The sequence below is a fragment of the Orbicella faveolata genome, unplaced genomic scaffold (assembly GCF_042242905.1).
Source record: "Orbicella faveolata isolate gen_17 unplaced genomic scaffold, um_ofav_v1 contig_36, whole genome shotgun sequence".
In the NCBI taxonomy this organism is placed as follows: domain Eukaryota; kingdom Metazoa; phylum Cnidaria; class Anthozoa; order Scleractinia; family Merulinidae; genus Orbicella; species Orbicella faveolata.
In genome coordinates, this window is record NW_028301565.1 from 11,027,855 (window position 1) to 11,054,129 (window position 26,275).

The 26,275-nt window shown below is 37.6% G+C and overlaps 1 protein-coding gene across 1 annotated transcript; it reads right to left on the reverse strand.

Moving 5' to 3' along the window:
- Positions 1-24,812, reverse strand: LOC110066389 (uncharacterized). The gene is made up of 25 exons (XM_089274679.1): positions 24,419-24,812; positions 18,943-19,129; positions 18,357-18,487; positions 18,103-18,203; positions 17,892-17,986; positions 16,776-16,972; positions 16,583-16,661; positions 15,743-15,848; positions 15,182-15,265; positions 14,162-14,311; positions 13,896-14,015; positions 12,931-13,010; positions 12,310-12,376; positions 11,826-11,950; positions 10,978-11,049; positions 10,183-10,255; positions 7,400-7,507; positions 6,788-6,850; positions 6,090-6,187; positions 5,536-5,626; positions 5,331-5,410; positions 3,772-3,946; positions 3,344-3,476; positions 1,815-1,892; positions 1-1,588 (listed from the first exon to the last, which is right to left on the reverse strand). The coding sequence occupies exons 1-25, from the start codon at positions 24,622-24,624 to the stop codon at positions 1,459-1,461; spliced, it is 2,829 nt and encodes a 942-aa protein (XP_089130805.1). The 5' UTR covers positions 24,625-24,812; the 3' UTR covers positions 1-1,458.
- Positions 24,813-26,275: the final 1,463 nt, after the last annotated feature.

Consider the following 26,275-nt stretch of genomic DNA (forward strand, 5'->3'; position numbering starts at 1 on the left):
TTCTGATAGTTCTCCATCGCCTTCGGTTCTTTTAATGGAATTTACAACCCGCTCAATAAATAAGAGAGTAACTACTTACATCACACTAAACAACAACTTTCCGGTGTCGTCGGAGGACAGCACTCTTAACTATAAATAAATTACGAAGTATTCAACCCAAGGTTAAGTATGGAGAAGGAAAGGGTACCCATCATGTCACGTCACTCTTCGAGGCAAACGAGGCATAAGCCGTCACGAATTGGATCGAACGTGACAAAGTATACAAGACTATCAATTTAAGTCTAAGGCAGGGTATTCTTTAAAGATTATGTGCATTTCAAATAACAATTTTAGCTCAGCAACAAAGTGAAAGCTTAAAAGTACTCGCAATCTCATGTTGCAATTTGATTAGGTACCCTTATGGCTATTCCAACTCACCCTCATACTTTGAGAAACCGAATGAACCAATGTAGCTAGACTAATTTTATTCACCTCCACACGCAGAAGTGTTTTCTGTAGTTTTCGTATTCAACACACATTTAAATTATTACAGTATTAGCCTCTTCCAGGCGTTCAGTTAGTTGGGGCGCAGCGCGAAAAACAGCGCGCGAAAAAATACAAAAAATCCCGCTTCCTCTAGCCGCGCTTTTTTTTTTAATGTTTTCGCGCACTGTTTTTCGCGCTAAGCCCCAACTAACTGAACGCCTGGAAGAGGCTGTTACAGTATTTAAGATTTATTTTCCCATTAAAATGCAATTCACTCATTTCCAAACATAAGCAATAATCGCACACATTTTACAACCAATGAAAATAGCGCATCTACTTGAATGAAAATTAAAATCACTGCTATTTTTCGTCAACAGTAATAAATCCGATCTTAATAAATAAATCATCTCTTTGACTTAAATCTCTTTTTTTCTTTGTACAAAACTAAAGATTAAAAATCTTATTCGGTAAAGACTGTCAGCTATCTATAAATATACTTTGACTATGGATGTTCAATCACAATAACTTGCTGCTGATCAATAATTTGTATTTTTTGTAACTTCATAACCAATGTGGACTATAAGCCCAAAATGAAAATCTATTAAAATCACTGCGCAGGAGTATTCAAGTCCCGGATCAATATTTGTTATAGTTTGTCTGAAAATTAATGGGCCACAAACACAAAACCCATGCATAAGAAGAAAATGTATCCATGACCAACTGCACCAATAAGTTAATCATGCATTCGAATTTTTTCGCATTTCTCTAGAAGGGAGATCTCAGTAGAAGATTATCAAGACGTTTGATCAACTGGCCTCTCCTCCTTTTCAGTATCAGTGTCATCCCTAATCCTTTTAGCTGGTAAGTTCCAGGGCTCTCTCTTCCCCGCTCTTATAGGACGGAGTAGGGATTTTAGGAACTCTTCTGAGTCTCTTCATGTTTTCCTCCCTAGTCCCCAGCCTGCCGCGTCTCCGTCGTTCTGTCTCCTTGCCCTTACTGTGCCACGTGTCTTCCTTCAGAGGTGCCGTTTCTTGAGCTGTTTGTCCGAGTACTTCTGTGCACCTGCTTCAGTTCATTAAATGAGGAAGCAAACTGAGTCTTCTTTGGTGGTTTCGGGGGTTTCCTAAAACAAAAAGCCACAAAATTACTACGCAACGATTTTGTAACAATCAGGGCGAAATTCTTTGAAGCGATCCTGAATTAAAGTTCCGTGCATCTCCGTGTTAAACACGTTACAATTGGCTTTATCATTGAAAAATTAACCACTAGCATTTTCTGTAAGCCTCTAGCTGTATTTTGTGAATCACACAAACAAAATTTTAAGTTCAAGTTCTTGATAAGGTACTCACCCATCACCGCCGGCTGAAACCTGTAATGAAGCAACACCGTCTGTGACTTTGGTCATTTTCTGAGCAGGTGAAGAACCACTGATGAACAAAAAACGACATCATGTGAAGTTTATATGAAATAATTCATATATGAACTGCGGTTGTAGATGAAAGTGAAGAATGATCATCGCAGTTAATTTTCCAATTTAAGCAATTGGAAAGAAGAAGCCTGAAAAAATCAGGGCTTCAACGGGATTCGAACCCGTGACCTCCGCGATACCGGTGCGATGCTCTACCAACTGAGCTCAGTTGGTAGAGCATCGCACCGGTATCGCGGAGGTCACGGGTTCGAATCCCGTTGAAGCCCTGATTTTTTCAGGCTTCTTCTTTCCAATTGCTTAAATTGGAAAATTAACTGCGATGATCATTCTTCACTTTTAAAAAACGACATCAACAGGTAAATTGTGCTATATCGTCTATTTTAAGGACGTTCGCGCGAAAATTTTCCAGTCGATAGTTTTTTTTAAAATTTTACCGCAGTCAGATAATGAGTTACTTGTGCCAGAAAAGCAACAACAACAAAAAAATTGGGGGGTTACCGACTTCGCTTTAGAGATAAAGCGTGTGGAAAACCACCCTGATTTTGAAAAATTGGCACACGTAATTCAGCATGGTCTACAGGGGTTTATAGTTAAAAATATCCAAGGTGAGTCAACAGAGGCAAACGATCTTAGTCATATTTTGTAGAAGTGAGTCTGCTGCGTAAATCGTTCCAAATGTTACCAACGTTTTCACAAAACTTAGCCCTTCAAGAGGCATTTGAAACCGTCGCACAGATAAACGAAGAGCTAAAACGAACGGAATTCGATGGTGCATTTTACAAAAAATTCAAACTTTTAGTCGATAGATTTTCTCAATTCTTTCGTTGAACGTAGAAAATCGGTAGAGAAAATGATCCATCGGAAGAAAAATAGGGGTTACCGAACGTCCAAGATCTTTAAATCCAGGCAAAGCTATAGCAGTGGCCATCTGCCCTATCATTGTTCGTTTTATTACTTAGCGCGCGCTCTCATGCATGACGTGGCGTGTAAATTTGCGTTTGCAGAAAGGATGCGCAGAAACAATTAGCGCGAACGTCCTTAAATCCACTGTGGGAAATCATTCTTACGGAGCTTTTCAGATGACTTGCAACAGCAATTACTTGAAAAATTAAGTTAAGTTCTCTCTGTCTTACACCTTCTTGGATTTGTGATTGGCTAACAGAACTCGTGCACCATACTTTAGGCATGGATAGTAAAGGATAGTAAAGAGACTATGCTTTAGCCGATCAGAGCTAAGATGCTGTCTCTGCGGCCAATCAGGAGCACCGTAATTCTACTGACGCCACTGTTTTCGCGCTTGCCACCGATTACGTTATTTGCTGCACCTTCTAATTGGTTAACTACGTTTTCAGTAGCTACCACGGTGACTAGCTTGCTACTATGACATTGATCAGAAAAACACTAGATTGTGCAATTAAATAGCAGTTCCTTGATTGCTACCAGGTTTACCTTTGTTTGTCCCCAGTGACCGGAGAATCCAGTCCAATCATTATTTGTGGTGTTTTAACTGTGGCGGACCTGGAAGACTTGCGATTAGACAGTCCGCTGCCTGGAAGACTAGACCTTCTTACCACTGTGGAACCTAGACAAAGAATTATACCCATTCTATAAAAACGCTTAATTTGACTCCAGATATTTGCTTTACGACACAACAACACAAGTGTACAGACGTCCATCTATGCCCGCTCAATTCTTCCACCGCTCGAGAATCGCCTGAAATTCACCGACCCTAAAGATCTTATATGTTTAGTGACTTCTTAGAGAAATTCAAACAAAACAAACAATTATTAGAAATTCACCAGTGTCGAATTTTTCGGTCGACTTTCAGGGGTTTATGTCTTGAATGAACTGGAAAAGAAACGAGAAACACTACTGACCTTTTCCAGCCTTGTCTTTTGTCAAGGAAGATGCAGATCCTCCTAGCTGAGGGTTTCGTTTGGTTAGCTTTTTACCAATTTCTATTTGAGCAGCGTCACTCACAGCCCTTCTATCCTTAACGTCAACACTCCCTGATGATGTCGAGCTGGACTCACTTAACGCATTACTTGAACCCTGAATAAAACCAAATCATGTATCACACATTAAGTATATACAGTGGAAACTCCTCATGTTTAAAGGCAAATCCGCCAATATATAAACAATACCCCCAATTTGGCGCGAAAATACGCTCGGATATTTGCCCCCGGACATTATCTGTTCCGAGAAGCGAACAGTTTTCCGAGAGCGTAGCTCGAGGAAAACTGTGTGCTTTGAGAAAAAAAACATGAAAGTTGGGGAATATCGGCGAAAATTCTGAACTTCGAGAAACAGATAATGTTCAAGGAAAAATAACCGATCATATTTTTAAAGTCAAATGAGGGCTATTGCGATTATTTTCCCTCAAATATTTTTTGCATTACGCAGATTGGGGAATATCACTTGGATATTCCTCAGTTTTAGCAGGAGCATGTTCAGTCACGTGACGCGTTATGACCAATCACGTGCGAGCGGAAAATATTTGATGGATGGTAGGAATGGTTATTTTAATACTACACCTTTGAAATATCACAACTGCCTCTACAAAATCAGCTTTATTAAAAGAGGAGCAATGTTTTGAATGGCAAAATCCCGCCCCCATCGGATATCAAATACGGATATAGTGGGGGAAACTGGATTTCCGAAACATTCCAAGTCTCCAAAGTTACTAACGATATCTGAGAAAAACGAGATTTTCGCCTATAAAATTGAGGACTGTAGGGGCGCTAGAAATCAAGCGGAAATTCAATTCCAAACATTTATCTGAAAACTCTACTGCGACCCCCGTAAAGTGTAAGCGAGTACCGTGTGTATCAACAGTCAGCTGCCAAGTAATCCAGGAGATCAAGTGTTGTACTAGGGCTCTTTCCATTCGACCAAAAATTTCCAGTGACGCGGAATGGAACAGGATTTAGGGCAAATGACACGGAAATTTTCTTGAACGGTTTCCAGAAAATCCGAAAATTGTTGAATTCCGAAATGCAAACCATTCAAGCGAAAATTCCGGAAATTCTGGGAGGAAAATCAAATGGAACAGAAATTCCTGGTGACAAATTTTCGAAAATTTGGGTATATACCAGAAATTACGGATTATGATGTTCCATTTGCCACTGGAAATAATCAGAAACTCAAAACGGAATTGGTCCAAAGCGCCCCCAGTGTCCTGTCCACCCGTTATTAGGGGCATCTCGAAAGATTCCCTGTTGTGCGACGATCCAAATGAGGGCCTCGAAGGGGACTATGCTGCATATTTTAATTGTATATACATTTTTATTATTATTCCTTATTTGTAAATCTTTTAAATTTTGGTTTTTTTTTTTGTTATTGTGTCCCCAATTAGTTGTGAAAACTAAATACATTGACACATTAATAAAGCTTTTACTTACTTACTTTACTTACTTACTAGTGTTGACTGACTTACCTTGGAATCATCGCTCTCTTTACCCAGGGACTCAAGTGACCGTGACAGATTGGAGGACTGGGACTTAGACGTCTTTTTTCCTACAGAAAGCAGATAACAACAGTTAAGAGAGAAGTAACTATTTGTTTTAGATAAAGTCTGGGGAACAAGGATAGTTGCGTAATCTGATCTGTAATCTGTAATCTGAGTAAAATGTGAACTTCACCTGCGGGTTTCTTGGCAAATTGCTGGGAGCCATTTAACGGACCATCCCTTCCAACGGTGGTGTGGGGGCGATTTTTGTTCTCCAACGTTACCTACAAATAAATGTAGGACACAGTAACATATTCTCTGCTTGAGGTTTTGTTTTCAGTTTAGTCTTTCAACTGGTTCTATTACAATCGATCAATCAAAAACTTAATCACGGTGTGTTTATTACAGTCTTGTTAACATGCATCTTCTCCTTACTTAAGTTCACACATCTCTCATAGTACTCGTTGGGAAAATTTGATGACATGTTGAATGTTACAAAAGATTGGTGTTATGTATATTTGCAACTGTTTTGTATTTGTAACACTTAAACAGATGGTTGTTGAAAATACAAAGAGATGTATCCTTATAATTTTTCGAATCAAACCATTGATGGATTTCCTGTGATCCAGCTACATAACATTGATAAACTTAAAAAAACCATACTAAAATTCTACTACAGTCCTTGTTAAAAATAAATAAAATAATAAAAATCCAAAAGAACAGGAAAAAACATTAAGTAAAGTTTACCCCATTCCTCTTGACTTTTGCCTCCCTTGTGTTATCTGACTGTGAGTTGTCAGCTGTTGGAACTCTCAGAACATCAGCAGTCTTAACTCTTCTTAGCGCTAAGGAAGGCAATACATAGATACAGCAATTAACTTGTCTAGCTCGTGAAAAAACTGATGGTAGATTTAAAGAAGGAACATTGTTCTACTACCATTGTAATTCACTATCAGTAGAAAATAACTACAGTGCACCTGTTTGATAATCTTAAACACCTTGCAAGGAACTCAATACAGATAAAAAGTTTCCGAATGAGGCCACTGGTTCATACAGGCAGCTTGTCCAGAAACATGAAGTGAAAGACTGTTGATGGGAAGCTATGGGATGATAGTCCAATGCAGTTGCGTCAAAGCCTGTGTGTCACTCAGGTTGCCCAAACAATTTCCCAGTACCCAGTTATACTCCTGAGCGCAGTGAGGCACCATGAAAGTACAGTTGCTTACAGTACCCCACCCAGGAACACAACTAGAGTCCAACTTTACTCACCATTAACAACAATTTATTTACCTATATACCTATGTCTGCACCTTGCTAACCTTTATTTTAGGGCACCTGTTTGAATTAAATTTCCTTTGCACTTTCTACAGTTAATGTTAGAGCAGACCTATTTAACGATTAAACCAAAACTTTACAACATAGCTCTTCCTCAAAAACATTCTTACCCTTTTCCTGTTTGGCAGGCACATTTTTCTTTTCATAAGGATACAAAGGTTTTCTCGTAGGAGCTACAATAAATTATTCAGAAAATATTAGAAACAGCACCACAACAGATAACACTGTCTTTAACTCCCTAGCTAGTGGTAAAAATAAAAAAATCCCTCGTGTGTCAAATTTACAAGTGGTAATTAAATTTACAATAAAAAGAAGTTTGTACCATTTATTCCCAACGATTCAATGGAGGTAAATAATATTATCAGAGATGTCAATCAGTTTAATATTAGTTGTTATTAACATGTGGACAGAAGTTGTCCAAAATCTAAGTTCTTTATTGCTGATTAAGATTAAACAATTAGACTAGAAAGATTTAATGTCAGAAAAACCTGCTGGAAACTATTCACATCATAATGATCAATTTCACTGAATTTTATCAGAGCTCGGTGATGTCAAGTGGAATAAAATTATTATTTATCTACACACGTTTATTTAATGTTAATTAATAAATGGCAAACAGCAGTTTCAATTCCGGAAATGAACTCTATTTTTATGGTGCTGTTGTACTTTACTTTATGCATTTGAATTTAACTTTTTCATTTAGCTATCTATATAAACAGCACCTTTAGCTTTTGTTTTAGTGGTAGCTTTAGCAGCAGCTGAAGCAGTTGTCTTTGTTGTAGAACGTGCATTTTTCTGCCTTGTTGAGCCCTTCGCTGTGCACAAAGGGTCTGTTAAAAAAGGTGCATGTGCAGTGTCAGTGCAGAGAACAACATATTATGTGCCTACATCTGAACCATTTCACTCTCAAGCTCAAAGTCTTGATTCTCCTTAATTGTTGCCAGACATTTCTTTAAGTGTCACTTCTGAGAATTTGCTGGTGCATCACCATGTTGAAAACTTTTAATTACTTTACTACATGAAATTTTCACAACATGTTTATTTTGCTATTTTGAAGGGCTTCTGTTTTGAAACAATTAAATTCTGTGATTTTGTGAAAGTTTGTACTTTGAATCATTTTAACTTCATGTTTTTGAGTAGCACGCAGCTTATTTCCTTGGCAATGTTACTTTACCAGGTCCTTGAACTTAGTAAACCAATTTTATCAAAGGTACAATAACATCAAAATTATCAAAACTGCAATGACAGGACTATATGTCAACAGTAAAATAAGGTGAGTAACTTGATTTTCATGTCATGATATGTTCACAACACTTAGTGTTTGCGTCACTTTAATTTCGTATTTAAGAAATAGAAAACATGTACTGTGTTTCTATCGAGTTAGAGAAACACAAGTGAAAGTTTGGGAGAACAAGAAATGCTGTGGGAACACGAGCCACAGTCAAGTGTTTCCACAGTTTTTTCAAGTTCTCCCAACTTTCACGAATGTTTCTTTAACTCAAAAGAAACACGAAAAAATGTTTTCTATTTCTTTTAGAAAACACCGCGACAAAAAAAGGAAAACAACTTGTTAACTTTGATTGTCAAAGTGTAAATTCTCTTTGCTCATGCCATCATTACATCAACAGCTCGTGCTAGTTCTGTGATTCTATCAAGTTATAGAAACACAATTTTTAACCAATCAGCATGCGTATTTTCTAAGGACTGTTTTCTAGCTTTTTTTTAAATCTTGAAATAAACGTGCCGTGAAAATTTCATGTAATAAGGTAGTTCCTGTCATCACCTGTCTGCATAACAACAAATAATTTGATCAACAATTTAACGAGAAATTAGACTACGAGTAGTCCCTCTTTGGCTTAGTCCATCGTGCGTGACGCGAAAGAAAACTGCACGAAAAAAATGGCCACGCAAAATCCTGGGGGCTCCTTGTCCCCAGGATTTTGCGCGGCCATTTTTTTCTCGTGGTTTTCACTTGCATCACGCACGACGGACTAAGCCAAAGAGGGACTACTCGTAGTCTAATGAGAAATAAGAGATTTGCCACACTTGGGAATCAAAGAGTACTTGATACCAACGACACTGAACATTTGATAACTGTCAGTAATAAACCCTTCATTGTATATATCCACCCTTTTGGATCTGTTTATAATTTTACATTGAACAAAATATAATAAAGGCCATTTATAGTTCACAAAGATGTTCCCTTTACTGCCCTCTACTCACCTCTTCTCACCTTAATGGAGTAAAGGAAACCTTTACTATCCTCTTGATATAATTAGAACTAATTTGTTTTCCGGCCCTATCCCCCACTTGGGGGCAAGGAACTAAGCAATTTGTTGTTTGCTACAGAATGGGCAATACTTATATAATACACAACTTCAAAATTATTCAACAACTAATGAAGATTCTTAAGTTAAAGAAGCCAGATTGAAAGTGTTAATGATTGGTTGAGAAAGAAACAGGTGAAGTGCTTATGAAAAGAAACATAGAAAAGAAAAAAGAAAAGATGGCACAGATACTACCAGTGAATTATGCTTAATAATGTATTCCTGTTGTGGGTTACAAAAATAAGTGAGGGCATCGATCATGAATAAGAACTTATGACATAATAATAATAGTAGAAATGGCTGTGTGTTAGTCCAATGAACTAAAAAAAACACTGATTCAATTGTTATAATTCAATACATGAGTTACATAAGCTTATACCTGTATGCTCTTAATCTACCAGCACAACTCATGTTAAGGTATTCAAGCTAAATTTACCTTATTTAAATTAGACTAAAATAATACCTGTTTTCTCTATTCCAGGAACTCATACTACATGCAAGCACATAATTTCCTTTAACATTAGAAAATTAATTGGAATTGTTAATTAAAACACAAAGAAGGCTAACTATTTGAAATAAAAAGGACAAAAGAAGTAATTAGTTTTTATTAATAAATTAATAATTGTACATTAAGAATATTAGTTAAAATTGTGCCATAATTGTATGGGACAATAATTATTCTATATAATTAAATTTTGTTTGTTAGAACCCTGTTATAATCTTTCAAATTATATCAACCTATAGAGTTACTGGCATTTTGTGTTATTGCTTTGTTTATGTTGCTTCAGTTCAACTTGATGCATGTTGTTATATCATGTTATATAGCCCAAGTTGTAATTTAGCATGTTTTGCACTACTTATGGGAATATTTGTAGTGCTTCTTCTTTTCTGTCATGGGCTCAGTGTCATGGTACGGTTACAAGTTACTGGGTATGATAATGGGTCAAGAAATCTCCTAATATTGAGTTCAGAAAGATGTTGACAGTTTGTAGTTAAGTTGTCAGTAGTTTTTCAGTCATTTTAGTACAGAGTTTTTGGTGATCATTAAAGCCAAGGATTCACGAAAAAATACTATCAATGGCAATTAAATATGGTGGTTACTTGCTAATATACTTCACTGCAATCATAACATAAGCAGATTTTCTTTTGTATACATAATCAGCTGTGTAATATCTTACTGTAGACTTCTCTTGCTGTTCTTTTCTTAGTTGGCACACTTTCACATCTTCCCTCACTGCACCATGCACTAACCTAAGAACAAAATACCGTAACTCAGTGTATTTCTGGAACCAATTAAGATGCTATGATTTTAGCATACAACCATCGTGCATGCTAAAGACATGAATACAATGGAATCCTGATTTTTCAAACCCCAAGGGAAACAAAAATTGGTTTGAAAAATCGGATAGCTTGAGAAAGCCAGGGTAAAGCTACAGTGTTCAACCAAGGGAGGGGGGGAATAAGAATTTGTTTGATTATTGGGAAGTTTGAAAAATCAAAGGTTTGATAAATTGAAATTCCACTGCAATTTCTGTTCCCTCTAAATCAACCTACAGTTGTTGATGCTGTAAGGATGTGCTCATGTAAATGGCTCAAGCTATAAGTCATGTCATAAGAATGTCACATGTTACCATCTAACATGTATGTGACATAACTTTCTGCCGTAAATGGCTAGCTGAAGTTGTTAAGGTTACTACATACATTGAGAGGTGTCTCACGTCCAGTGATGTAGCACATCCAGTTTAAACTGTAGATACCTAGACTCCATATCATACAGAACTGGCTATCAAACTGTACCAAACATTTTGAAATAAAATGAATTGTCAAGTTTACCAATGAACTACCTGTATTGGTAATTAACTAATAATAATCACTCAAAGAAGTCAGGGAAAATAAAGATTTTCCACTCTTCCCTCCCACTGACAGTTAACAAGTAACTTCCTGCATCCATCACAAAGTTGATATAAGCTTACCGTGATATTGTACTCTGTGTTGGGTTTAAGGGACTTGACAGTACAGCTCTTTTCTACTCCATTGTAAAACACCTGTGACAAAATCAAGTACCTTGTCCTGAATCAAACTCTGAATTATAACTCACAGTACACTTGTTATTTAGGGACAGAAATTGCCAACAGCAGAACACCAAGAGATATTTAACATAGTGACTTAAGGTGGCTCCATAAGGTAATCATTTATGGCGTTGCGTGCGCAAGTGTTATGTTTTGAATGCTGTTTTTGCATTCACTTTCACACCTAGTCCTCTCAAACTTATTACATGTAATAAGCAAAGATTAAATAGTGTTTTGCTACCATCTTTGTTAAAAGTTTGGGATTTAGTCTTAAATTATAAATGCCCAAACAAATGCGTTTTTTACTGTTTTTATGGCTTTATTTGTGATTTTCATGAATTTCCTTTGGTGAAATCTTCCAAAATTTTTACATCACATCACTTCCAGCAGGATACGAATTTTAAACACGAAAAAAGTAGGGTTTGTAAAGGCAGTTTTTTCGATATTTTCAAATTTGTCTCTTACCGCTGCAAAAAATCTGGTCTTATAGATTTCCCTGAAAAACGAGCTCCGCCTGAAGTAAAATATTTACTACCAATCTGCCAAATTTTACAGAATTTCACTGAAGGAAACGCGAGAAAACTCACTGTCAGTTTTGCTTTTTGTGCTCATGTTGACATAATAAAATATCGAAAAACACTGACGTTTACCTTTGAGCGTGCGCAGATTGCTTCCTCAGCGCTTGTGCGATCGTAAAGCTATAGGGAGCCACCTTAAATTAAAACAACCAACTTCTTTTTCAAATAACATACCATGTCATCAACTCTGACTTCATAGCTATTTATTCTTCCAAGTGGTTTAGGAGGACTCTCCCACGTTACCATCAGCTCATGTCGTCCCAGCACCTGAACAACTGGTTTAGGTGGAGCATGTGATGCTGAAAAGGAGAGTGACAACAAATTGAAAGATTATTTTTAATACAGAATATCCACCTCAACAAGATGGCTTAATTTTGTTCAACAAAACAGACAGGTATCCATCAAAAATTGAGAGAGCCTGACACTGTCCATGAGTCTAGGTATTCCTGTTTATTTCCGGTTCTTTTCTACCTAACGAAACTATTATTTTGAGGTTTTCTTTATTTAAGAGTATATCAAAAAATGACTTAAAATATTGTGACATTGATGCTTTAAAAGAGAATGGGCTTGCTCAAAGCACTATGATCAACATCAACAAACAGGCACATCATCATTTTTGCTGAAAGTGACTTGTGAAGTATTTTATTTTCTCACCAACCTAGGTCATCAGTGGCTGTTGTAATAATGGCTGCTTCTCCTCGCCCCATACTTGTCAGGGCAAACACCTATAAAGAGGGAATACAGACACTTATTATAGAGTCTCTCGGCACTTCCTGCCTTGTATAGAAAGCTTGGCTGTCCGGAATGGTCACCCAAGGGGCAACAACCATTGTCATGGATAGGGCACGATCACATGTATACAGTATAGTGATTCTAATCAACAACAGACCAATTTGTGCCGCAATTGTTTGTTGAAATTAATTGGAAATATGGTCAAATAGGATTCCTGCTCCCTGTTGTTTGAACAGTGATTAAGAGTCACATCAGGCAATATGATCTAGACTCTTTAAAGTGAGGGAGAAAACAGCGTATGTACAAAAAAACAGATAAAAAGACAACAACACAATTAATATACACAAAGGATAGAAATGGTTATCAAACAAAATATATAAAACTTATTTAGCTCTACATTTGAGATGTTCACTGGTGAAACAACTTCAACAAAATGGCCAGCTTTCAATTTTAAATGTGTACACACACTTGTCCTCTTGTCACACATTTAAATTAAATACTATATATGCCTATTCACCTGTTGCCAGATAACAGATTTCAAACTGACCTGGAATGTATATTCAGTGTCTGGAGGCAGACTTGATAGAATAAAGCAGTTTTCATGGATTTCAAGGCTGGTTGTCTTACCTACAGTTTTAATGCACATCAGCTATTAGTTTCTATGTCATCAAATTTGCTATTATTGTTTTAGGAATTGTAAAAATCAGTTGTAAGAGTTTCTCTTTCTAATATGTTACATTATTAGGCTAAAAACAATTTTACACAGCTGAAAAAAGACAGCAACAGAGTTACGTTTTGTTATTGATTTGCATCTGAAAATGTTTTACTTTAAAGTTGCTTAATTCATAATATTTGACAACGACATGATCGAGTTTCTAGGGAATAATGTAAGCCCATACTGTTCAAAAGGGCAGGGCCGAAAACAATCTCATCAAAGAAGTGACAAAAATGTTAAAGCAAAATGATTCCTAGCTCTAATTCAATTTTGCTATAAAATGGGTCAAAGCCTATCACTTGTATGTGAAGGAAAATTTCCGTCTTTCCGTCTCATCGATTGAATGAAGTTTTTCATTACATTGTATGTCCAGAAGAATCAAGGGTGGTTAAGGGTTACCAGCCTCAGCCTTTGGCTTCTGACATCACTAAAAACTCAAATTCATCAATTATTATAATTTGCTCTTTCATTGTTGCAAAGAGCTTAACTTACTGCACAATTTCTTTGTTTTTCCTGCATTTTTTTTTTTTTTGATCATTTTCATCTTCTTTGGCATTATCCACTTTTTTCTGTATTTCATAGTTGGAAATTGTGATCAGAATGAAAAAAATAATAATTTTAGCTGTGGAGCCCTGCTGAACAAGTGACAAATATCCCCTGCAGCTATACAACCATGTACGACAAGTAAAAAATAACCAGGAGCATCCTTACCCCAAATATTAGAGAATGCGACTTCAGTGTATAATAATTAGATTTACTTTATACTACATAGTGGTGGCAATCAAAGGCAGTATTACCTCTCACTACAATTTGATAGCCCTTCAGCACTCCATTTGATGTAGCTGGTGGTTCCCAGATGATTTTAATTTGTGACGTGGATTTGTTTAAAACTCTGAGGCATTGGGGTGCACTGGGGACTAAAACACAAGATGCCATGATAATGATATAATGAATGTTACTAAAAGTTCAAACCACTGAAAAATGCTCACTATTCAATATTTAAATCTTGTCTACACACAGCTTATATTAACAAAAAATGAAACAGTTGATGTCTCAAATTTACCTGATTCTAGAGTAAAGACGGAAACAACTTTGCTTTGTGGACTATCATCTCCTTCAGTAGAGGCTTGCAGATGGAAACTGTACCTTGTGACTGGTGTAAGATCACTTGTTATGTAACTTGTTCTTGGACCAGAGTAAACCACTTTCCCATCTGAACAATCAATTGAGAACAACAAATGATTTATCTAGTATTCAGTATCCCAATGATTCAGACCAGAGGTCGTGAAAAATTTGACAATTCATTTTATTTCAAAATTTGTGGTATAGTATATGATAGCCAGCTCTATAAGCTTTAATTTAATATAGGGATTAAGGCCCAGTTCATACGTCGCATTTCTGCCGTGTCGAATTCAATTCAACGAATTAAATTCGACAGAAATTCGATGTCTGAATCGGCTGCTGCATTTCTGCCGCACGTTCGACTGGTCTTGTTGCATTATCTGAGAGAAGTGCGACACCGATTCAGACGTCGAATTTCTGCCGTGTCGAATCTAATGCATACATCATGTTAATTTACTGAGCATGCGTAAATGTTTTCCCGCCAAAGAAAAAGGAGAAACTTGGCCATTCTCGACCCAATGCAACCTGAACATATTGCCACACACACTCCTTCGTTCTCAACCTTCTCCTTCTCGTTCCATTGGCGGACAATTTTTCGCAAAATTAAAGTCCTTCGTCGCTCAGTATTTTCGTCTGCCATATTGAATACTCTACGTTTCTGCTGGCCAACATACCCGACAGTATAAATTCTGAATTAAATGCGACACAAGTGCGACGTATGAATCCACAGTCGCATTTCTGCCACACAGCAGAAATGCGACGTATGAACTGGGCCTAAGGTATCAATAGTTTGAACTGGATGTGCTACATTGCTTGGACGCTAGACATCTCTTAAGGTAAATGGCAAGATTAACTACCTAATGTAAACAAAGACTCAAAACTGCTTCTCCAAGTGGAAATCTGACACAAGGCTCACACAAAATTAAAACAAATCAGCTATATCATAGAGATTTGACCTTACCTTGAAAAAGCAGATAGGTTACATCAAGTCCACTCTTGGGATGAATAGCATCCCAGGTCACAATAATGCTATAGGCACTCTCCACTTAACACAAAACAAATGTATTCAAGAAATTAATAGACAGCAATGAACTATAGAAAGAGTTGACCTATTAACTCTCATATGCCATGTTCGAGTCTAATGTTCAAGTCTACACCCAGCCAAACAATTAGACAGACTACAGTTTGCCATGCTAGAGTTGTAATATTTATAATATTAATATCTGTTACAATATACCTGATACACTTGGGGATCTCCTTTGGAAAACTACAATGAGTTTACAGAGATCTTCCTCCTACTATAGTTACTTTACAAATCAAAGTGATGTGTAAGTTAGAAAATAGGCAGATTACATTGTCAGTATTTACCTTTGTCTGTCTGTCTGGTAACTTCATGCACAAACTTAAAAATATACTATGCAACTTTTCTAAGGATTGACCCAAACAATGGAAGTCACATCTTACAGACAATGCTTTTTTAATTACAACATTAATCTTTGACTGTATTGATACAAATGCCAACCTTTAACATTAGGTGGTGTAGGTTTAGGCAATTTTTCCAAAATTGCTAAAGTTGCTTCAGCTTCTTCTCTAGTATCCTCTTTCAGGCTTGGTCTCTCTAAGAGATCCTACCAAAGAGCAAAATTATCAGCTTAGTTTATTTGAACCTTTTTACATTCTTCCCAAATTTTCTTGTAGGATATCATGATATTCCAAAGGGGAATTTAAATCCCAGATTTTAAGTGACTTTGCAAAGCTGTGGTCTGAGAAAAATTAAGAGCAGCCCAAAGGTTCTTAACCAAGAAATCCTGGGTGCCCAGTACTTAAGCTTATATGAAAAAAGTGAGTTTTTCCAGTTGCTTAAAGACAAAAGTTAGGCACCTGTGGCACCCGGGTGCCTCTAGAGCACAGCCCTGCAAATGTATAACCTCATATGGGAGAATTTGACTTATAAACCCTTGTTCTTCTTATTCTTAATTAAGGCATTAATTTAAACTTTCCTTATAGAACTTTTATTAATTTTCTTTTTCCTTTTTCATTGTGTTTATTAAACAAACAATTTTGAATGAACCAAACACGTAACTTCAAAATAGTTTTAGTCACTTCTCCATGCAGCCTCAGAATAAAGATAACTTTGAGGCAAGGCTGTGGTCTGAGAAAAATTATGAAGTACCCAAGGGTTCCCAACCATGAACTCCTGGGTGCCCAGCACTTAAGCTTATATGAAAAAAGTAAGTTTTTCCAGTCAACCAAAAGCAAAAGTTAGTCACCTGTGGCACCCAGGTGCCTCTAGAGCACAGCCCTGCTTTGAGGCATCGCTCTTCAATTTTACTAAAGATTAAAGAAACAAGTAATGACCCACCTGCAATGACTGCTCTACATTAGGCTGAGTCCTCAAAAACAAACAACCACTTTTCTGGCAAGCAAAAGTATGCAGCATCCTTGAAGGAAACAGTACATTGAAATAACACTGAGGTAGCAAGTGGTGGCAATAGGAGAAATGCAAACGTAACAGGAGAAACATGGTGGTGATGTCACCAGTCAAAAATACTTACATGGATGAAAACCATATGCTTTCTTCATCCTTAGAAGCGAGGAGAGAACAAAGCACCTCTACGACACCATTGATCCTTTCATGTTCTCGTAGTCGCTGATGCCCCTGAGCTAAGGACCCAATGCAGCTCAAAGCAAAGCAAGCATTCTTGCAGCATCCAGAGTCACTTGAGTGCAGCATGTCAATAAGTGAGTTGATCTGTTTGAAAAAGTTGAATGTTCCTTTTCAGCCACCATGGTCCAGTTTGCCATACAATAAAATATGTTGGCCAATATGGATGCTTCATTACCAGACAAATATTTTCAGTACACTAAAAACACTATTTAATGGGACACTCTCAGGACAACTGGAAGTGTCCTCGAATTAAAGGTGTCCACAAGCTCTCCACAATCATAGTCAATAATAAAGAAGAGTAACAAATGGCCAGACAGTACTAGCCAACTATCTACGAACTGAAAGACCATTAAAAAAAAAAGACAAAAACAAACAGTAGTCAGATATTTTTTCCCACAATACACTTAGGCAATCAGTTAATTTATCAATGGATTGCAGATGCTTTGGAAGGTCACTGAACCCAGCTCAATAAGAAACATAGAAATGAGGTGTGGTTGCCTTTTTGAATGATTGTTACTATTAAAGTACGTAGTTTGCTGCCTGTTCTATAAAATCATTCTAAGGCTAACAAACATTAATGGTAAGGTAAAGGTAAAGTCTGCATGCGAGCCAAGTGGCCCAACAGGCCGGAGCTTATCCCGGTTTCTGTAGCATGAAGCGACTTGGAGTATTTCTACTCCCCCCTGGATGGGATGCTAGTCCATCGCAGGGTTACCCCCAGCATTAAGTTCGCTGGTACCCATTTATACACCTGGGTGGAGAGAGGCACCGTGAAAGTAAAGTGTCTTGCCCAAGAACACAACACAATGTCCCTGGCCAGGGCTCAAACCCGGACCGCTCGATCCGGAGATGAGCGCACTAACCATGAGGCCACCGCGCCCCCCACAACAAACATTAATAGATACATGTATATCAAATTGAATTCAAAATGATTTCAAACCATGGAAAAATACTTATTATATATAGAACTGCATTGCATAAAATATAATAATATCCTAAATACCATTGAATCAGATGTTTTCAAAGATAAAATCCTTTTACATCCAGCTTCAAAATCACACAGTCTCCCGATGGCAAATGCAGCATTCATTCCTCTTCCTGTTGTTGAATGAAATCATAATAAATTATTATTATAACCAAGGATAATTTAACTCCACTTGTACATAAAGTTTAATACATGTAGACTCATTCTTTTCCAAAATACTGATCTGTACCTGTCTCATCAGCTCCTAATGCTTTGCATAGCTGTACTAAGGTATGAGTGGAACTTCGGTGGTTTAAAATCCTGGCACATCCTTCCTCAGCAATTGTCAGTCTGAGATTAAACAAGGAAAACTCAATTCAAACTCAGATTTTTTTTTTCATTAACTGGAATTCTAAAATGAACTTTAGTCAAGTCCAAACTAAGTTACTGTTTTTGTCTTAGCTACAAATGTATACAGGTTTCAAAGGTCATTTTAATATGTACCTGGCTAAGACCAAGGCAGCATTGCTAGCCGTACACATGTCTTTGGAAGATAGTAAGTTTGTTAGTTTGATCATAGCATCATCCAAACAGTCCTCCCGTAGCATCCACATGCGACACTCGGCATCTTCTGCCTGGTAAAATAAATTTCAGACCACAAGAAATTTAAGTCAAATCATTTCAATCACTTGCCATGATGTTAGTAATGAAAACAAGAGCTGTCAGTTGTGTATAAATAATCCTACTACTTATGTTCCAAGCCTCGCAAATTTAAAAATTAGCAGAAACTTCTACCAATAGAGTTATTTTAGACAACTTAAGTACAATAGACACCACCTGGGTTCAGCTTCTGTTCATACTTGGTAAGTAATAAATAGACAGTTTGTGTAGTGTGATCATCGGGGTAATGGTAGTTCTGAAAAGAACTGTTGTTGGCGACAACCTGAGCTGAAGTCATCTTCAGAATCTTAATAAATGAGTTGAGTTCAGCCTATAAGCTTACTGTATTTGAATTTGATCAATCTGATAACAAACACATGTCGAGTGCCCATAGTGATACTCAATATGAGTTTGTCTCACATGGCCATACCAGAGTTCCCATAGTTCCTGCAGCATTCATGACAGTTTCAGTTTCAGACATGTCCAGCATGTTGGTGAGCGCTGGCAAGATTTTCTTGGCTTGGTCTCCTCTGTCTGTGCATATGTGAACAATTCTCCTTTTTCCCAGGTCTGTCTCAGCCAGTGTCCCAATCACATATGATGCATTACCAGCAGTCCTGCAAGTCAGAATAGTGTACTCGCTTCAAAATCTCAAAATAATCATGACAACTTGGCTCAAATTTAATTGGATAGCCTGCCGGATAGCCTTAGTCTAGGATCATGCCTGAAAGTCCCAGGATTTCATTTTCTTTGGTAACTGATGGTGGAAATCTACCTTAAACTTAACTCACATTTGCGCTATTCATAATTTTATATTTCAATGTGCACATATGACACAACAGTATGACCTAACACATGCAGGTCTCAAATGTAATGTAATTGGCAAGAAAATCTTTAAAGTGTAATGGTGCCTGAGAGTACATTTTGTGCTCAAAAACAAGTAGGAGGGTATTAAAGTAAAAACCTGCTTGATATTAGCTAGGGGTAGTGAATGGTAAATGCAAGACTTTGCAAGAAGGCATTAAACTAGCATTTCTCTTTGAAAGCCAGATACATTTTGACTTTTCAAATTGCAAGACCGAGACTTCAAAATGTTTTAAATGTGAGCGTGAGATGTTCACTCTCTAAGACATTCAGACATCACTTACAAAAAAGTGCAAATAAATTGCACTTCAAGACTTTCTTAGCCTTGCAAATAAATGAGATTCCAAGACAGCTTTGCAAAAGATCGAGAATGCCAGACACACATACAGTAACTGCTAAAGAAATGAGACTGCAAGACCTGCAAAATTTATAGAAAAAACTCATGGTTTTTGAAGGACCATTCACCGCCCTTTTAACTGCAATCTTTTAAAAAAGATTGCAAGTAGGTGTCTGTCCTGCTTTAGTACCTGCCAGAGGCCAATTGCTAAGACTGCTAAACTGTTAAAATGAATAGACTTCCACATAGTTTCTAAACATAGGCACGCAAGGCGTGCAAGAGTTATTTTTTTTGTGAACTATAGGTCTCGGAGATAGGAACATTCATGGAACTGTTTACAGTAATGATTTGGTTGATTTGACAAGTTTTTTTGGTTGTGATGTACAGCAAGAAAGAAACTGGGAGTTTATGATGTACATGCGATGTTACATCGGTAATGGTAAGATATCTAAATAGTAAGCCATAAAATGTTTGACTGAACAAACTACAGTAATTTGACACGTCTCCAGATTAATGTAGATACCACCTTATTTTCTAACAGGCAATTTTATTCGTTCTTTGATACAACCCACACTTTGATTGGTCTGACACGCACACATGCATAACTCCCTCACTCACCGATCATGTAGCCCTTCCCCTGGGGGGGGGGGGGAACTCCCTTATATGGGCTATATAGGTCTGTGCGGCCCTGAAGGGTATGGTTTTTCAGCCGTTTTGGTCATAAATAGGGTATCGATTTTAGCTGACTTTGGTCATTTTGGTCATAAATAGGGTACGGTTTTTGCACTCTAGCCTTGATATGGGTATGCTTTAAGAAGAAGCCACTTTTTCATCATTATCGAAAAGAAAATCAACAAAAGCCCTTCACAAATTTATATGTTTACGGTAATTTAACATTGGTTTGAACTAGGGAGCTAATTATAACACAGGTCTGAAACAGGGTTTTGATTTGAGGGTCAGGTCGTAAATAGGGTTTCGAATTTTTGGTCAGGTCATAAACAGGGTAAGGAATATCGCAGATTTTGGTCATAAATAGGGTAAGGGTTTTGGGAAGTGGGCCGCACACCCCCAACCAATTTTTCTGGGAGTACCCCCTCAGGAGCCCTTCCAGCCCCCAAGAGGAATTTTTGCTCAAAAATACTCCAGTTAAGAGAACTTTTCGCATTTTATACGAGTCGTAAGTTTACCCTTTTTACACAACACAACGCAACAACACTACTTCACCGAAAATTCAAAGAAAGAGAAAAAACCTCTCTGACACATTGAAAGTCTGATTTAATTAAATTGCACATTAACTTGGTGCCACACAGTCTTCAAAGAACATTTGAACAGTTTTCATACTTTTTACCTTTAAAAATATTGGACTGAAAAGAATGTCATAAAATGCCCATCAAATAAAAATATTAAACTGCTACTGCAGAGACGTAAAAGCACTCTAGAAATGAAAGCTTCTTTTTGTTTAATATCCTGGGAACAATAGCCGATAACTTGTAAGCTCTAATTGAATTTACTCCATATGAAAAACGAAAGTGTCGAGGTACCATTTATAACTAAAAATGGCAAACATCTTGTGGGAACAAGTGGTGACGATTCGTCAGCTCTAATTGAATTTACTACCTTGTGAAAAATAAGAGTGTCAAATTACCCATTGTAACTAAAAAATAAAAATATCTCGTTATATTTGCATGCAATAAGAACAAAAACAATCATTACCTGCACTTACTATTGTAAACATTAGAACTGCTTCAAATCTAAATAGTCTCGTCTCCTCTAAGACATGTCCTAAGAATTAGAACCGACGATTCGTGACCTCTAATTGAATTAACTCCTTGTGAAAAACAAAAGTATCAAGTTACCCTTTGTAATTAAAAATAAAAATATCTCGTGTCATTTGCCTACTACTCATGAACTGCTTCAAAACTCAAGACTCATCTTATTCATAACTAGCCACCATTACACTGAAAATTATGCACTCTAAAACAACCCAATGTACGTATGTAACTGTCACACTCCCCTCCAAACCGGACTAAAAATCACAAACCGGCAACATACACGTCACTCTTTATTTTTCAATTACCAAAGTCCTTGTGTTTATACATACCTTGTGTTTCTCACGTACCATTTACCTTTACAACAAGAAATTTGATTGGCTGTTCATAGTAGATCCAATCTGATTGGTGTGACATGCATACATCTCTCACTCACTCACTCACTCACTCACTCACCCATTGACCCGTCCATAACATACCCGACGCACCGACTAAGAGGTATTTTTTTACAAAAAAATAACTCAAAAATAGATTACATCACCAGAGACCCCCTAAATGAATCAGACAAGAATTACAGTCCAGTAGAAGACTTTGTATGAGTACATTGTATTCTAGACTAGAATAATGTTAGAAAGCAAACACTGCTGCTGAGGGTAGTGTAAAATGGATTCAAGGTATCCAGAAAAGAGACCAAATGTCACAAATTGCACGAGGATCTTGCAAAGCTGCAGTGGCAGTCTGACAGATCACAAAACCTTCATGAATTGGAAGTTGAGAACTTTTAGCACGACTGTCCTGACCGGCTGATCACAATTCTTCACATGGAAACATGTTAGAAAAGAACTTATCTGCTGTTTATCCTGGTCTTGAAGGGAAGACTTATCAGCCGACTTATTGCCAGAAATTCCCAAATTTGACAACCCAAGCCGTCCGCTCAAACAAATACGATAGAACAGGAGGGTATAATTATTATCCCTGAGACAATTCCAAATGCATGGCAGAATTAGGAATAATGTGTACTTTGCAATTTGGAGAGGAGGACCTAGTTTTTAAAAGAGCCATTTATCTGACCACATAAACAAATTTGTGACTGTGAGAGGACCTCAACTGCATATATTTCATAGATGTTTGGTGAGATTTCGTGATATTTTATTTATACGTGTAGCATAAATAACACATTAGCTAAAACTGTATTTTATATGTGAAGACAGAGCAGGTCAGTTTCATTTACATGGCGGGGCAACAAATCGGATCCGATCTATGGTATTTCTTTGTGGTATTTCTTTGCTGGCTTTCTTGTGAGCGATACACCTGAATGTAGGGTACAATGACAATATTTTTTTCTGCTATGGACGTTAGGAGTGTATACATAAACAGCCTTCATACATGAGAAGCCCATCATATTTTGCTGCCTGCCTTCGAACTCTGTATTATATTCCAAGGTGCATGTTGTGGGCTTTCTCTGATATTTTGAGTTACAGAGGTCATCAAATTGTGTAAATAATTGCTGAGTACTGCGCCGAACAGCTCGCAAGAGCCATTGTTCCATACGACGCTCTCAAAGAAGTAACCCATGGAATGGTTTGTTTGTCTGAGTCACACCGGGGTTTAAATTTTCGTGATGTAATTTGTGTGTGACTCCATTGCTTAACACCTTGAATAAGCTCCAGCTGATTTGGTTATGTTTCTTTCACAACTCACTTTCACTCTCACTTTTGTCCCTGGGGTTAATGGGCCACGGTTTTATTTATCACAAACAGTCTCATTAATTCACCCACCATCCAAATACAGTAATGCAGTGAAACTAAGATAACAATGTTCATTATGGTGAAAAAGGGGAAAATGAATTATTGTGGTTTCCATGGAAACAAACACAACATTCTAAATACAGCAAAATTTCAGAATTGTGAAAAGTGGCAGAGTAAGATGCAAGCTTATAGTGTTCACAAGTCATTGCAAACACCTTTCAGGAACTGACAAAGAGAAAAAGATTTTGCCTACAGTTTGGCAACAACAAAAAATTATTTACAACTGATAACCACAGGAAATGTCTATTGCAAACCAAGCTGAAGAGCCAGGTGTTAATTAGAATAATTATCACAAGAAGGGAAAATCATTTTAAGATATTAAGCTCCAAAAATGAAAATAAACCCTGTCCATATTATTTAAATCATTGAAATTTAACAAAAGATTAATTGTAAGCTTATCTAGGAAAAAGATCGTGGATGGAAATAAAGTAAATATTACAAAACCTTGGGCTTAACATTTACTGTCAAATTTCCTGTTGCTTACAAAAATCGAAGGAAAAATCAATTAAATGTCAAACTGTCATTACTCGTAGCAACAGAATCTCCTGCAAGTATTAAAGTGAAAACGGCAGATAAGCTTATGCTCAGGGCTATTTTAGAAATTTAGCTATGGATCCTCCGAAATTACTTTCTAAGCTAACAGTAAGCTTATATTAGTTATACTGAAAACACCGTTCAAATAAGCTTAATCATAATTTTCATAATTATTTATTTCGCGACTTGTAAGGCTGTTTGCTGAAACAAGGTAGTGTTTCTTGCGATTGATAAAAGATTAACCCAACAGAGACAGCGTTCATTTTCAAAATAGCTTAATTAAAAAGGACATGAATATAGTCAACTACAGGTTCGGTCATCTTGTAAGCTATCTCGTTTCTCTCTAGCTGCTGTTTAATTCCGAACAAGTCAAATGAACACAATGGTTAACTAATCTTCTCATTAACATCACCCTCGCGACCCGCTGTGTCATAACTGCTTTGAAATAAATCTTAACAATGTTCCGTTGGTTCACAATTTTGTTTAGTACTTGCTCCCCATTGAAAAACTGCTTTACAATTGCGCGAAAGCGTTGTAAACAAAGACCTTTCACAGTTTCAGCTGTTCGTGAGTATAAACAAAACTCATGCTTACCGGGAATCTTCCGTCAAAAGGTTCATAAGTCCCCACAGCATGTCTTCCGAGCCGGGATGGTTAAGAAACAAGTAACTGCACAGCTCTTTATCACTGTGAAGCTCGTGTACAAGCCGGTCAAGAACGCGAGGCGTTTGAAGGTTGTGCCGAAAGAGACTTGTCAAATCTTTGTTCAAAGAGCGCCCAGCTTCTGCCAGTAGGAGCATTGTTAGATCTCGTTATTATCAAGCTTATCATAAGCTGCTATGTTCGAAAGTACGCGGCTAATCTGAAAGATTGCAGACTTTCAAGCCGTGACATTTTTCATAGGATGGCTGGTTTCATGGGAACCTTTTCACGCTTGCCACTAATCCGAAGAGCCATTTATTTGATCACGAACAGCCCGCGTAACCAAACGTTTTGATTGGTTTGCAGTAATTGGCTAAAGCCGGCCAATCAGTGAAAGGAACAGAATTGGTACATGCCAAAAAGATGTAATGGTATCTGGTATCCCCGATCCGGGTGGTATGCGGATCTCGACGAAACTAGTGAATAGCCTCGGTTTTCCGATAGTGAACTCAGCCTTATCCCTGATAAGCCGCCGCGCCGAAGCGATTGGGATTCCGTTTACTGCAGATCATTTCGAAAGTTCTGTTAGGTGTTAAGATTTTTCCATTGTGTTGAGAGCGAGTGTCGTGAGTGCGGGTTTTGGTGTGATAACTGTTTAAACGGTATTTTGAGTTATTTTGGCCACATACAAAATTACGTTTAAATGGTAGGAAACCTGAAAATGACAGTTTAATAAGATAGAAAAACACCAAAGAGATAATGATAAACCATAAAGGAACAAGGATGGTTAAGGTTGGAGATGATTAACACGGATAACAAACGACGAATTTGAAAAATTGAGGCTAAACTTTTCAATATACGCAAACCGTGACGTGGCTCCTTTGAGGTTTCAAATTTTGAAATGAAAAAAACAACGATTGAAAACTGGAGGTTTGTATGATTTGAACGTATAGAGAGAGTTTAGTAAAAGTTTTTATTGATTTACAATGATTGTTTTGTTGTTGTTTTTTCGCAAGACACCTAAGGCCACTCAGAAATGCCCTCCACCCATCTCGGTCTCTCGCTGACGCTGTTGCGGACCCCCATGACTGCCATCCCATCTCCCTCCGCTCTCTCTCTCTCTCTCTACACTCCTCCTCCAGGTTGTTCGTGGCCTGCCCAGTCTTCTTTTGCCTTCTAGTGCCCAGGTTAGTGCAGTTCTGGCGATGCTATTGTTGTCTCTCCGCAGGACCTGTCCGATGCATCTCCATCTCCGTATCCTTATCTTCACAGACAGTGGCAGCGTACTGGTCCGCCTGTTCAGTTCCTCATTTGAGATTTGGTTTGGCCAGAAAACTTTCTGTATCTTTCTCATGCGTTTCCTGTGAAAAGCATCCAGTTTGTTCATGTCTGCGGCAGCTGTGATTCTCCACATTTCTGCTGCCCTCAACTCAGTAAGATGGCCACTACATTGGTGTTGAAAATGCGCAGCTTAGTTTTAGAGCTGTACTTTGATGATTTCCATAGGGGCTTTAGTGTGGCAAAAGCACTCCTTGTAAGGGCCACTCTTCGTTTGATGTCTGCCTTGCTTATCTAACACTGCACCGAGGTACGTGAATACTTCAATGTCTTCTAGCTCATTTCCGCCAACACCGAGCGGGATGTTTTCTCCCGGATGTCACTGCTTCTGGTTGCTAAGAGAACGATATCATTCGCATAGTCCAGATCTTCTAGGACAGCGGTGAGATTTCAACGCGGTCCTCTTCTTTTGTCTAGCGTTTTTCTCATGACCCAATCAATCACGATGACGAAAACAGTGAAGCCAGACAT